The sequence below is a fragment of the Galeopterus variegatus genome, unplaced genomic scaffold (genome assembly GCF_000696425.1).
Source record: "Galeopterus variegatus unplaced genomic scaffold, G_variegatus-3.0.2 Scaffold4191, whole genome shotgun sequence".
In the NCBI taxonomy this organism is placed as follows: domain Eukaryota; kingdom Metazoa; phylum Chordata; class Mammalia; order Dermoptera; family Cynocephalidae; genus Galeopterus; species Galeopterus variegatus.
Window position 1 is genome coordinate 108,371 of NW_007730302.1, and position 14,097 is coordinate 122,467.

The window sequence follows — 14,097 nt, forward strand, 5'->3', positions numbered from 1 at the left end:
AAGTGGAGCCCGCGGGTCTAAGGGGACACTGGGGAGCGGGACGGGTGTCCCGGCACTTGTTGGGCAGAAGCGCCGCGGGCCTCGGGCGGGCGGGGCTGGACGTGCGGCGCGAGCGCGGACCTGGGCCGGGCCGGGGAAGGGGCGCCCGGGCTGCGCTTTCCAGGACGGCTCCGTCAGAGGAGGGCGCTGCCGGGTGTGCGGAAGCGGGTTCCAGATGTCCCAGGACGGGGGCTCAAGTCCAAGGTGGCCACAGGAACGTGGGTGGGGGTGTGTGAAGACAGCGAGCCCGGGAGGTCCAGCTTCGCCATCAGGGAGCCTGGTACCGACCTATGGGACGTTCACTTTACCCATCTGTGACATGAGCGTGTTGATATTAGCGTAATGTCCGCACATTCCCAGAGAAATAATTGTGAGGTGTGTGCACACTGTTACTCTTTGGCTGTTGTGGTTGTGGGGTGTCTTGTCTCTTCAGCAAGCCAAGTTTCTGGTCCCTCCTGCACTGTGCAGCCTGCCTAGCGCTCCAGGTTTGTGTTTACAGAAATTGATACACTGTCTTGTTTCCAGGACAGTGACTTCTAGGATGGAGATTAGGGCATTGGTTTTTGCTCCTGTTTTCTTTGGAGTGAAGGAGATGTGACAAACTTAGAAAGAGGGCGTCCTGTGAGTAACAGTCCCACCTGGAAGAACATCATTGTGACCGGAACACTCTCAGCACTGCTTCAGTCCCAGAAAGGGGAAGATCCTAGCTTTGCACAACCTAAGCAATAACTGTGTCTAGTACTTAGTGCACCAGAGTTGGCTGATAATACCTCATGCAGTAGCTCTTTGAGACTGGGTGATATTGGAAGGTTTGGACCAACTTTCAGAAGGGAGCGATGAATCAGACTAAGAGAGGCAAGGACCTAGGAGATGTTACTTATTGAAGAGGGTTTGAAGGTGTTCTGTGGGGTGCAGGAATAACCTGCCACAGCTGAGAGAACCTGTCTGTAGTGCTCTCTGACCACACTCCCATTCCTTCAATCTTCCTTCATTGTTCCCAGTGTCTGAACTCTCTCAAACCCAGCCTGTCACCAAATTTGGCACCTAGAGATGTGCTGATGGATCAATGTCTTCATAGTTCTTTTCTGGTCATTGGGGAATGGTTTTCCCCATATTTCTACCCTATAAGAAAAGTGAAAATTGGATATGAGGAAATGTGAGTTGCCCAGGGTCACATGATTTGTTGATGTTAGACATCCGACTTATTTGTTTAGCATTTTCCATTTTGTCACACTTAAGTCAAAACAAGTGTTTGTTCACATTTGAAATTATTTTTCTAATGCTGAAGTCAACTTAGAGCAAACATTGCTTTAACATACATTACCTTAAACAACCCTATCCTTTTTTAACTCCAGTACATTCTTTGGATTATGTCACCTCAAAGCGTAAATAATGTATGTATTTACCACTTAATGTCAGTAACCTATTCTTTAAAATCATAACTTTTGTAGGAATATATTGGAGGTAATTTTACTTTATTTAAAAATGGGAAAATTATACTGCACTTCCCTTCTACTCAAAACCAATTCCTTAAATGTAACTAAAATGCTAGTGTGCTTCAAAAAAGTTCATGGAAAGATTTCTATTCTCTTTTCATTCTATTTTTACCCAAACTGTTGAAAGTACACTGGTACAGTGCATTACTCACTTATAAGAAACATACTTTTTATGTTGTATGTTATTAAAGTAAACCACTTGTATGTGATGTAAAAAACAATACAAAACAAAAGTTACAACCTAGTTTACTGATATGCTAATAATTGTTTTTTATGACTTACATAGCCTCTATTAGGGTTAGAAACCTCACTGAAGTACATGTAGTTAACATTCACTGTGATTTTCAAAACTTCTACCAGTGGTTGCAACTTGTATTGATTGTATTTGACTTGTAATTTAAGACTTTCTCCCCCACGTAATTTTGTTAAGTATGTTTTGAGTTTTGGGGATGTAGACGTATCATTCAGCATTTGCTGTGTAAGAAACAAATCAAACCCCCATTGGCTTAAAAAACCCAGCCGTCTTATTTTTCTGAAGTTCTACGGATCCACATCTTGGGCTGCATTTTGCTGGGCAGTTCTCATTCTAGTTTTCCCTTGATTACAGATGTGGATTTAGTCACCTGGTATCTTGACTGAGGCTGTTTGGTTAAAGATGGCTTCACTCACATGTCCTGTGGTTTGCACTGACCCTTGGCTGGGCCCTGTGTCTCCCCAGTCTTCTTCACAGTATGACTGTGTTTAAGAGGGAAACACCAATGGCCAGTACTTTTCAAACCTATGTTTACGTGACATTTTCTAATGTGCCGCAGTCCAAAGCAGATCACATGACAAAGACTAGTTTATTGTCAGAGCATGCTATATGAGGGCTTGGGTACAGGAAGATCAGAAGAAATGTACATTATGTGTCTTTTGCTTACCTATATAATCATAGGCAAAATGTGCTGGGTTGCAGGATGTACGCTATCCAGATTTTAGGTACATAAAAGGAAGATGTGTTGTAATAGAAACACTTTTTTGGAGTCGTGTGAATTTAATATATTAATGGGGTAGCAGTTAATATAGCCAAACTATTTCTGTAACACTAATTTGAGAGATGTCACAATGTGTTTTTCTTTGGTTTAAGTTATTAAGTTATATATTTAGGTAGTATTGATTTGTGCTAAGTCAGTAGGTTATATATGTTTTCATTAACCCAAAAATAAATACTGTGTGTAATGTGCAGCTATTAATGTACTTGTAGCTACATTTTAAATGGGATCATTATTCTATTGAGGTATGAAGGACCGTTCTCTCACAGGAAGGCTTTTTTGTTTGTCTTTTTCAGCTAATAAGTAGAGAGTTTTGGAAAGGAGACTCTAGATCCAAGCCATAACAGTTCTCTTCTTAATCCACTCTACTCTCTCTTCTCCTAGCTATGCTGCCACAGTGCACTATGGGTTTACAAGAGCAACAAAAGGTGAATAAATCTCTGGTGAGTATTATGGTTATTTAGTACTCTTTTTTTATTGTATTATGTGAGCTTTATGGAATACGTAGATTAAAATTGAAAAGTACAAATGAGTTAAACTCAACTCGAAAGAAAAGTGGCATGTAGATAGATCCATTTGTAAGAACTCAGAGTCATCTAAGTTGAATAAAAATCTGTCTCTGGTCTTTCTGATGTCATTGAAAAAAGGAAGAAAAGTTCTTTACATGACTGAAATGGAACCTGAGAAGAGAATCTGCCAAATTCTCTTGGGATATGAAGACTTGGTGGGACCAAATTCTGCAACACCATCGCTATTAGGTAGTTTTTCACTGCTGCCCTGGAAATCAACATTTCTCTCTCTCTGCAGTGGAAATAGTTACCTAGTTCTAAGGCACAAGTTGCTTAGTAAGCTTTTTATAAAGTTTCTAAAATAAATCGAGTGTCAGATGGTTTTGGAAGACTGTACTAGATTCATGGATAAAACCTAGAATTATAACCTAAATCATAGTCAAATCCAATGATTATTCTCTAGTCTTTGTCTAATGCGTATTCTGCTGCATTTTGAACTACTCTTCATGATATTCTCCTGGAAATTCCTCTGTGTTAGTTTATCAGTTTCTCTCATGACTTCACTGATTTTTGCTCTTTTCTCCTGAATACTTCTACTTTCTTCTTTATAACATAGATTATCAAAGTGCTTCATCCTGGGCCCTGTTCTTCTCATGTGAAATTATTTTTTATTGATTCAGTTCTTGTAGTTTGCACTCTTTTTACTCTCCAGGTTGTAATTCTTCCCTAGTCTTTTGATCATAGGTTGATCTCCGTTGAATGTTTGTTTGTAGCTATTTAAAAGGCAGCTCAAGTAGCCGACTTGTTAGCTCAGTTGTTTAGATCATGGTGTTTTAACACCAAGGTCAAGGGCTCAGATCTCTGCCCCAACCAGCTGCCAGGAAAAAAAAAAAGATACCTTAATGTCAACAAATCTAAAATTAAAATGACTTCCCCCTGTTTTCTTATATGTGTTTTCACTACCACCCAGCCACTGACACAGGCCACCAAAACGAGTTTTCTCCTGGACTCCTCCCTGTTTCTTGGGCCTAATTTTATCTTGTGTTACTTCCTGCTACTTTCGTTTGTTTGGTCTTTTCATTTTATTCTAATTTCTATATACACTGCCAGTATAGGGGAAGATGTTGTTACTCATAAAGACTAACTTTGTTCCATTGGAAATATCATTCTTGTAAAAACCTGAAGGTAATGTTTGCTGGGCTAAGAGGTTCAATCCCTGGTGACCTATGCTTCTATCCACCACCCATGGTGACATGGTAAAGAGTCCATGGGGAGAAAGCCTTCGGGAGTTACTGGGACATGTTTGAACAATGGTCAATAAAAAGACATGGAAATAATAAAAAACAGAAAGTATGAATTTTCATACTGTCTGTATTTTACTTCTCTAAATTTACATCAGTGATTCTATTTGTAGTTTTTATTAATATACAGTTATCGGCTTGTAGTCCAATGAGACCCATCATGTTTTTAAACTTTCTTACAGATTGTATTTTGTTCTCCTATTTCACATAATTACTTAAAAATGAATGAGAAAGGGCCGGACCGGTGGCGCACTGCTACAGTGTGCTGCTTGGGAGTGCGGCGGCGCTCCCGCCGAGGGTTCGGATCCCACATACAGACCGGCCGCTCACTGGCTGAGCCAGGTGCGGGTGCAACACTGAGGGTTGCGATCCATTGCTGGTCACGAAAAAAGACAAAAAGGAAAAAAAAAAAAAAAGAATGAGAAAAATGGACATGTGCATTAGTCTTCGGCAAGTTTTTGAAGTAGAACTGTAGCTAATATTTAAGAACAAAAATCAACAAAATAGGGCCGGCCCGGTGGCGCACTGGAGAGTGCGCCGCTTGGGTCCCGCCGAGGGTTCGGATCCCATGTGGAGACCGGTTCCCGCTCACTGGCTGAGCGTGGTGCAGGCGCAACACCGAGGGTTGCGATCCCGTCACCGGTCAGTAAAAAAAAAAAAAAAAAAAAAAAAATCAACAAAATAGGTAACTGATCATTTACATTCACAATTATAGTTTGAGATCTAGCATAAGATGTGAAATGCTTTTCTTTGTTTTGAATCTACTATTCAGTGTGAACCTATACTCTTCATGTTTCGATAAACGTACTACCTTAGGTGTCTAATTTTTTTTGGTGTTCCAGTGATATGCTGTGCAACAAAGTATCACAAAATTTCATGGCTTAAAATAAGAACATCTCCTTGTTACATGTCATGATGTTTTGGATCAGTAAGCTGGACAGGGTGGTGTGGGTTGGCTGCTACATGATGTCTCTGCTCTGATCTGGAAAATCTCTAGTGGCTGGGAACACTGAGCAGATGTCCAGCCTTCTCTTTATGGCCATGTTGGACTTCCTCACAGAGTGGCATTCTCAGGGTAGTCAAGTTTGTCTGGCTTCTGCCAGAGCAACTGTCCAAGAGGCCCAGGCAGAAGCTGCAAGGATTCTTGTTATTTCCACTCAGATACCAAAGCATCTCTTCCAGTGTATTCTCTTAGTTAAGCACATAGCTAAGACCAGCCTTGATTCAAGGGAAAGGCAATTAGATTCCATCTTTCAATAAGAGGAAATGTAAGACTTTGAAGCAGTCTCTAATAGACCACAGTCTGCTCTCTGACCATAAATTTCTACCACATGCAAAATATACCTTGCCCCTATTAAGAGCCCTAGAAATATTCTACCGTTGTGCAGTTGGCAAAAAGCAAAAGTAAATAAGCTCCAGTGTCCTGTCATCTTTTTAACACACATCCAGCTTACAGTGAACAGAGAGGCATGACCATGTGTGCACTTTTCTTCACACAGAGTTGGTGAGAATGGGCACCACCCTGTGGGCACTCATCTGAGTAGTTAATTATTCCCATCAGGCATCTGCTTTAGTATTTTATTAGGGCCCAGTCCTAGTCTCTGGAAAAGATGCTTTGTGCCTCTTTACTGTGTCCTCTGGGCTCTTGGCATTCTCTGTCAATATCTTTTTTTCTTAAATGCCCGGGTTTGCAGTGGACTGAATATCTTTTCCTATTTTTGGTTATTATATTTTGGGGGATCCAACGACCTACTTTTTAATTTTTTTTCTGTCTCTGGCTTTTTTTAAAAAAAGATGATTGGTAAGGGGATCTTAACCCTTGACTTGGTGTTGTGAGCACCATGCTCTCCCAAGTGAGCTAACTGGCCATCCCAATATAGGGATCCAAACCTGTGGCCTTGGTGTTATCAGCACCACACTCTCCCAAGTGAGCCACAGGCCGACCCTGACTCTGGCTTTTTGATACAGGAAATTATCTGGTGTAATCACTGCCATAAAAACATGGGTTTCCATTGTGCTATAATACATTAGACCAATTCTACCCCCACACATTGTGAGGCAGATCCTTTGTTCCCTGACCACCTTTTCTCTCCAAGGTGGCTATTTCCTTAGGAGTTTTATTATTTACTAGGCATTGTGTATGTGTCACACCCTAAGGTACTTAGAAAGCTAGAAATATTTTTAGTCTTTCATCTTTTTTGGAAAACTCTGGATTTGGTCCTTGCCACAAAATAGTTTAACAGTTTGAAAATATTTTTTCTGGGAGAGATGGATTGAAAAAAAGTTATATTTCTTTTTTTTTTTTTTTAAAGATGACCGGTAAGGGGATCTTAACCCTTGACTTGGTGTTGTCAGCACCATGCTCACCCAGTGAGCTAATCAGCCATCCCTATATGGGATCCGAACCCGTGGCCTTAGTGTTATCAGCACTGCACTCACCTGAGTGAGCCACGGGCCGGCCCGAAAAAAAGTTATATTTCAAACTCAGCAAGTTCTGACTCCTTCATATTTTCCTTAAATTCTGTCTGAAAATTAAACATCCTTCTTTTATTTTCTCAGTGACAGAGAGAGGAGGCCAGGTAGCACTTTTCCCATTGTGCCCAAAAGTTGCCTTTGGCAGACCCTGAGATGGTGAGACACCATTTCCATTTTCCATGTCATGGGAGGTGATAGTGTGGCCCACATCCATCTGTTCCATTTATTTTTAGTAATACAATTTGTCTTGAAGATTCTTTTCCTGGTCAGTATTTGCACTAAAGCTTTTCATAATTTGTGTTGCTATGGTAGATACGTTTTCATTATTTTACTGTTAGTCTGTTTCTTTGTATTTAAACTGTACTTCTCTGGACAACTTTGTTGGGTCTTACTTTCCTATCAAATTTGACAGTCTTTGCCTTGAGTAGAATATTTAATGCAGTAAGCTTTAATTTAAGTGTGCCATTTTGCTATTTTCTATTTGTATTTGCCTCATCTGCCTTTTAGTCCTCTGCTTTTTATTTTCTAACTTTTTATCAATTAATTTTTTTTAAAATATTTTACTTTGATTCATATATTGGCTTTTAAAATAATTTACTTTTAATTTTGGTAAAAAGCATATAGCATAAAATTTACCATTTGAATCATTTCTTAAACTTTACACAGTGTTAAGTGTATTAACACTATTGTGCAGGAGATATTCACAACTTTTTATCTTGAAAAATTGAAACACTATGTCCATTAAATGACAACTCATAATTTCCCCCTTCTCCTAGCCTCTGAAAACCACCATTCTACTTTGAGTTTCTAAAAATTTGACTCTTCTCAGTGAGACCACACAATACTTGTCATTTTGTGAGTGCCTTATTTCACTTTGCACGAGTCCTCAAGGTTCCATGTTATAGCATATGTGAAGATTTCCTTTCTTCTAAAGGTTGGATATTATTTCTTTATATGTGTATACCACATTTTATCTATTCATTCATGGCTGAACATTTGGGTTGCTTTCACCTCTTAACTCTCTGAGTAATGCTGCTATGAGCACAGGTATGGAAATATCTTTATGAGATTTTGCTATTAATTATTTTGGATGTATACCCAAAACATGGGTTTATGAATCCTATGGCAATTTTTAATTTTTTGAGAAGTCACTGTACTTTTTAAAAATAGGGGCTGCATCACTTTACATAGTTACATAAAGTGTACAAAGTTTCCAATTTTGCCAATCATTGTTATATTCTATTGTGTGTGAAATGATATTTCATTGTGGTTTTGCATTTCTCTAATGATTAATGATGTTAAGCACCTTTACATGAGCTTGTTTTACATTGGTATATCATCTTTGTAGAAATGTCTGTTGAAACCCTTTGCTTATTTTGAATCAGACTATTTGTTTTGTTGTTTAGTTATAGGTGTTTTTTTAATATATTCTTGGTGTTAATTTCTTATGAGGTAGATGATTTTCTACTTTCTTTTCTCTTTTTGAGTTGCTAATGTAAATAGTATTGTGTTTTTTGTTTTAAGTTTTACATGGTCATTGCAGGCGCATAGAAAAGTGATTGCCTTTTACATACTAATGTAGTACCGTGCACTCTTGCTGTAATCAGTTATTAATTCCAGGAGGCTTTCTATTTACTTGCTAGGATGTTTTACAGAGATAATCATATCATCTGCAACTAAAGACAATTTTATTTATTTATTTCCCAATCTGTAAATCTTTTATTTCATTGTGTTACTGCATTACTCAGTACTTTTAGTGTGATGTTGAAGGAGTGATGAGAGGGCACATTCTTGCTTTGTTCCTGATTATCTGGGAAAGCTTTGAGTTTCTCACTATTATGGATGATGTTAGCTGCAGTTTCCTGTAGATAATCTTTATCAAGTTGTGATGGTCCCCTCTATTCCTAGATTATTGAGAATTTTTATGATAAATGGATGCTGTGTTTTTTCAAATGCTTTTCTGCATCTATTGATGTGATCATGTGATTTTCTTATTAATATTTTCATGTTATCAATTACATAAATTGATGTTCATATCTTGAACCTTGCCTAAGTGGTTCTTGAGAATTTTTATGATAAATGGACGCTGTGTTTTTTCAAATGCTTTTCTGCATCTATTGATGTGATCATGTGATTTTCTTATTAATATTTTCATGTTATCGATTACATAAATTGATGTTCATATCTTGAACCTTGCCTAAGTGGGATAAATACCACTTGGTCATGGTGAATAATCCTCTTTAGACATTATTGGATTAGGTTTGCTAATATTTTATTGAGCTTATTTGCATGTATGTTCATGAGAGATAACAGTTTGTAGTTTTCTGTTCTCATAATATCTTTATCTGGTTTTTCTACAGAGGTAATGCTGTCCTCATACAATGAGTTGGGAAGTATTTCATCTATTCTCTGCAATGGATTATGGGAAGTTGGTCTATTTTCTTCCTTAATTGATGGTTTCAGTTCTCCTGTGAACACTTCTGGGCCAGGTGTTTTCTGTTTTGAATATTATTATTTGTTTTTACAATTTTTATAATAAATACAGGCCTATTCACATTGTGTATTTTTCTGTGAGTTTTGGAAAACTGAGTCTTTTGAGGAATTGGTCCATTTCATGTATGAAGTCAAATATGTGCAGAGTTGTTCATAGTATTATTTGTTTAATGCCATAGGATCTGTAGTGATGTCCTGTCTTTCATTTCTGATATTAATAATTTCTGTCTTTTGTTCATTATGTTTTTATGTTTTTAGTTAGCCTGGCTATTGGCTTATCGATTTTATTGATTTTTTTAAAGAATCAGCTTTTTAGATGTTTATTTTTTCTCCAGATTTTCTTTTTCAATTTTATTTCTGTTCTAGGTTTTATTTCTTTTCTCCTTCCTTTCAATGTAATTAGCTCTTCCCTGTCCAACCCCTAGTTTCCAAACATGGGAACCTAGACTATTGATTTTAGATTTTTTTTTTAATGTATGCATTCAGTGCTATAAAAGTTTTTGAGAACACTGTTATTTCTGTATCCTACAACTTTTGGTGTCATTTTCACATTTTTTTTTCTTCTGGTGGCTGGCCAGTATGGGAATCAAAATACTTGAACTTGGCATTACAAGGCTGTGCTGTAACCAAGTGAGCTAACTGGTAAGCCACATTTTTGCTTTCATTTACTTAAAAATATTTTTTCTTTTTTTTAGCCCATGTATTAGAGTGTGTTGTTTAATCCCACTCTATTTGGGTACATTGTAGTCATTGCTGTTTCTGATTTCTAGTTTAATTCTTTTGTTGTATGAGAGCACATATTGTGTGATTTCTATTATTTTAATTTTGTTAAATTGTGTTATATGGCTCTGCATATGGTCTTAGTGATATTTTTATATGTGAGTTTGAGAAGAATATTCTGTTGTTGTTGGGAGAAGTAGTCTGTAGATATCTGTTATATCCAGATTATTTTATTGAGTTTAATTATATCTTTTATGGTTCTCTGTCTGCTGTATTCATTCATTTGTGATAGAGGGTGTTGAACTGTCCAGTTATGATAGTGGATTCTATTATTTCTCCTTGAAGTTCTATTAGGTTTGGTGTCACATAGTTTGATGAACTGTTGTAAGGCACATACACATTAAGAATTGTCCTCTGGGAGAACTAACTCCTATATTATGATGTAATGCCTCTTTTTCTTCTCCTCTATCTTATGTTTAAAAATAAAGTGTTTCTGCAGATTCTGTACTTGTTCTTTTTGACTTTCTACCTCTTAGAATCATTCACTCTGATGTCTTCAAATAATATGGAAATTTTGATACTTTTCAAATCTTTATTGTCATCTTAACTTTCTCTCTTGAATGCTGGAACCATATATTAAATTGACACTTGGACATTTCCATGGATATTTCAACTATTATGTATTCAAGTCTGTTTCACTTTGCTCTTTATATTTTTTTCCCATTTTTGAAACTTTGCTTTGCAGTGCCAGGACCTAACTAGCTGTGCTTATGTATATAGCCTGAGAGTAAAACTCTTCTTTTTAATTTCTGCACAGCAAATTACTACCACATTCTGTTTCTGCTTTTTCATTCCCTATTTCTTTTTTATAGTGTAAGGTCTCTCTCTTCTGTGTGCTTACTTCTCCATGTTGTAATGTAGTTGGTCTTCTGTCACCCTGTTTTCTTTTCCTCTGAGTCTCCCTAAAAGCCTTTTCCATTCTCCTTGTAGTGGATTACTATTGAAATGTAAATAAGGTTATGTACTTAAAGGACCACATTATTTGCTACCTGTGGTCTAGGAAGTTGCAGTGTATACCCTGGTGTGGACACAAGCAATCCTTTGGCACATAGGAAGGAAATTTTGGAATGGCTTTTTAACGTACTGTTAATTCATAAGTTATTAAAAAACAATAACTACATGAAATGTTTTACTGTTTGAAAAATGTCACATATTTAAGTGCAGAATCATTGTATAATCATTTGCTTCGATATTTTGTTTTTCCCTTATGCTGCCCAAGGTCATTCACTTAGACACGGTACTGTGTTCTTGTGGCTGGTCCTTTGCTGTTGCCTCATGTTCTTGAGACCATGTAGTTCACATGGAACAGTTTAACATCCTTGGCATTTCAGTGAAGTGCAAACTGAATACAGAATAAAACTATATATTTGATTTCTTTTTTACCCCAGTCTGTGTTGAATGTGTGTTTAAATTTGTTCATCTAACAGAGTATTTCAGGTATGTATTCATATTTATGTCTTCAAGCCTGTTTATTATGTCCTTGGAAATTTTTTATTCACACTTTTATCACAGCAAGGATATTTCTGAAGGTATAAACTAAGTTTTATAATATAATTTTTAGTAGTTAATAACTTTTTACAGTGGCAGGATATTTGTCCTTTGATTTTTCTTCCTCCCATTCTATACAAAAAAGTGGCATCTTATATAACACATACATGACACATGCACACACACAGGTGTGGATTCCCATAGTTCTGTTTTGTGACCCAGAGATGTTGACTTGAGTTGAGAACAATGTGTCATTACAGGAGTTGGTGTCATTTGAGGATGTGGCTGTGGACTTCACCTGGGAGGAGTGGCAGGACCTGAATGATGCTCAGAGGACTTTGTACAGGGATGTGATGCTGGAGACCTATAGCAACCTGGTGTCACTGAGTGAGTAAAACTGCCCAGTAACTTTCAGGAGAAAGAGTTTCTTTTTAGTTCATAAATATAGGAACCATTTATAGGGTTTCATGGTAAGATTACATTTCTTGAAAATGTGCTATCTCTCTTTCTGATGAGGTTCTAATTGCCCTCTTTATTGCACATCTGTAACTGAGCTCTTGCCATTCTTCCAAGGAACAGACTTAGCAGTTTCAGAAATCCTACACTACTTCCCATTAACAGAACACTGCATTAACAAAGCTGAGGTGATTGTCAAGTTAGAACAAGAAGGAGAGCCACAGACAATGGAAGAATGCCCAAACCAGATCCTGCAAGGTTAATTAACAAATACTGGGCAGAAGGCAAGAAAAGCAAATCCCTTTATATTTTCATTATTCAGCCATTTCTAGCAATTTTTCCCCCAAGTCCCAGACCTGAAGGATGGCTCATCTGCAAGCCTGTGTTACATAATCTTCAAGGTGGGGTGTCCCATGTACATCCCAATATTTTATTTTTCTAAATATGTGTTATATGTGCCCAAAATCTAATTCATACATTTCTCTTCCTTGACATTTATTTTTCTTATTTGCTTTCTTATCATTTTCAGTTGTACTTGTGTCCTTAGTTCTCATGTAAAAATTTTTTTCATACTGTATCTGTTTGTTTTCTGTTGCTTGTAACAGAATAGCTGCAACTGGGTAATTTATAAATCTTTTTCCTACAAGTCTGTTGTGTAGGCTCATCGTTCCAAGTTCAAGGGGTTGCATCTGTTGAGGGACTTTGTTCTAGTGGGGATTCTTCATAAAGTCTCTAAGTAGTGCAGGGTATCACATAGCAAGTTGGTAAGCAAATAGGAAAAGAGGTACAGCAGTGAGCCTTCTACCACCACATCAGAAATTAAGAAGGTGAGAAGAACCCTCCCAGCATGGAAGAATGGAAAGGGTGGTCATTGACTTTGAAGGAAAACCAGGAGATTCTGGGTGCCAAGTCCAAGTGAACTAAAGGTTCCATGTTGAGGGGATAAGGTTGTTGTTTGAGAGTGGAGTTCAAAGTTAGCATTTTTCTGCTTTCTTAGTGGAAATCATTCAGAAAAAAACCACAATGAGAAATGTACAGGAGACTCTATTTTTATGAGAATAGAAGACCACCAAAATGTCACTGCACAAAACGAAAGCTTTCACAAGTAATGAATTATCAAGTGGTGTTCCATATACCAGAAATTGGAAATAGAATACAAGTTGATTTGAGAATGAGTTGAAAGAACATGTTTCAAAGATGCTGTGAACAGCCTTGGATGCAGAACCAAATATTTTAGAACAGAAGTGGGTGTCTAGGGTGGAGAACTAAAGTTTCCTTTATTGTAATTGTTTTTGAGAAGCAGAGGAAGTCAGGTTAAATGAGGAACTTGGAGGAAGCTATCTTTATTTAGGGTGGAGAAAAGGATATTTTATTATTTGAAAAACTTAAACATTCCTATAGCCATTTTCTTTCTTTTTTTTTTTTTAAATTTTATTTTGTCGATATACAATGAGGTTGATTATTGTGGCCCATTACCAAAACCCCCCTCCCTCCTCCCTCTCCCCCTTCCCTCCTCCCTCTCCCCCTTCCCTCCTCCCTCTCCCTCCTCCCACCCAACAGTGTCCTCTCTGTTTGCTTGTTGTATCAACTTCAAGGACTTGTAGTTGTTAAGTCTTCTCCCCCCCCGAACTTGTGTGTGTGTGTGTGTGTGTGTGTGTGTGTGTGTGTGTGTGAATTTATTTATTTATTTTTAGCTCCCACCAATAAGTGAGAACATGTGGTATTTCTCTTTCTGTGCCTGACTCGTTTCACTTAATATAATTCTCTCAAGGTCCATCCATGTTGTTGCAAATGGCAGTATTTCATTCGTTTTTATAGCTGAGTAGTATTCCATCATGTAGATATACCACAATTTCTGTATCCACTCCTCTGATGATGGACATTTGGGCTGGATCCAACTCTTGGCTATTGTAAAGAGTGCTGCAATGAACACTGGGGAACAGGTATACCTTCGACTTGATGATTTCCATTCCTTTGGATATATTCCCAGCAGTGAAATAGCTGGGTCATATGGTAGATCAATCTGCAA

At 37.6% G+C, this 14,097-nt stretch overlaps 1 protein-coding gene across 1 annotated transcript in view; it reads left to right on the forward strand.

Annotated features, from left to right (window-relative positions):
* LOC103602553 (zinc finger protein 345-like) overlaps window positions 1–14,097 on the forward strand; it is a 22,388-nt gene that overhangs the window by 407 nt on the left and 7,884 nt on the right. The window contains 2 exon segments of the mRNA XM_008586970.1: window positions 2,951–3,009; window positions 11,873–11,999. Coding sequence (XP_008585192.1) covers window positions 2,953–3,009; window positions 11,873–11,999 — 184 coding nt within the window. The 5' untranslated portion in view covers window positions 2,951–2,952.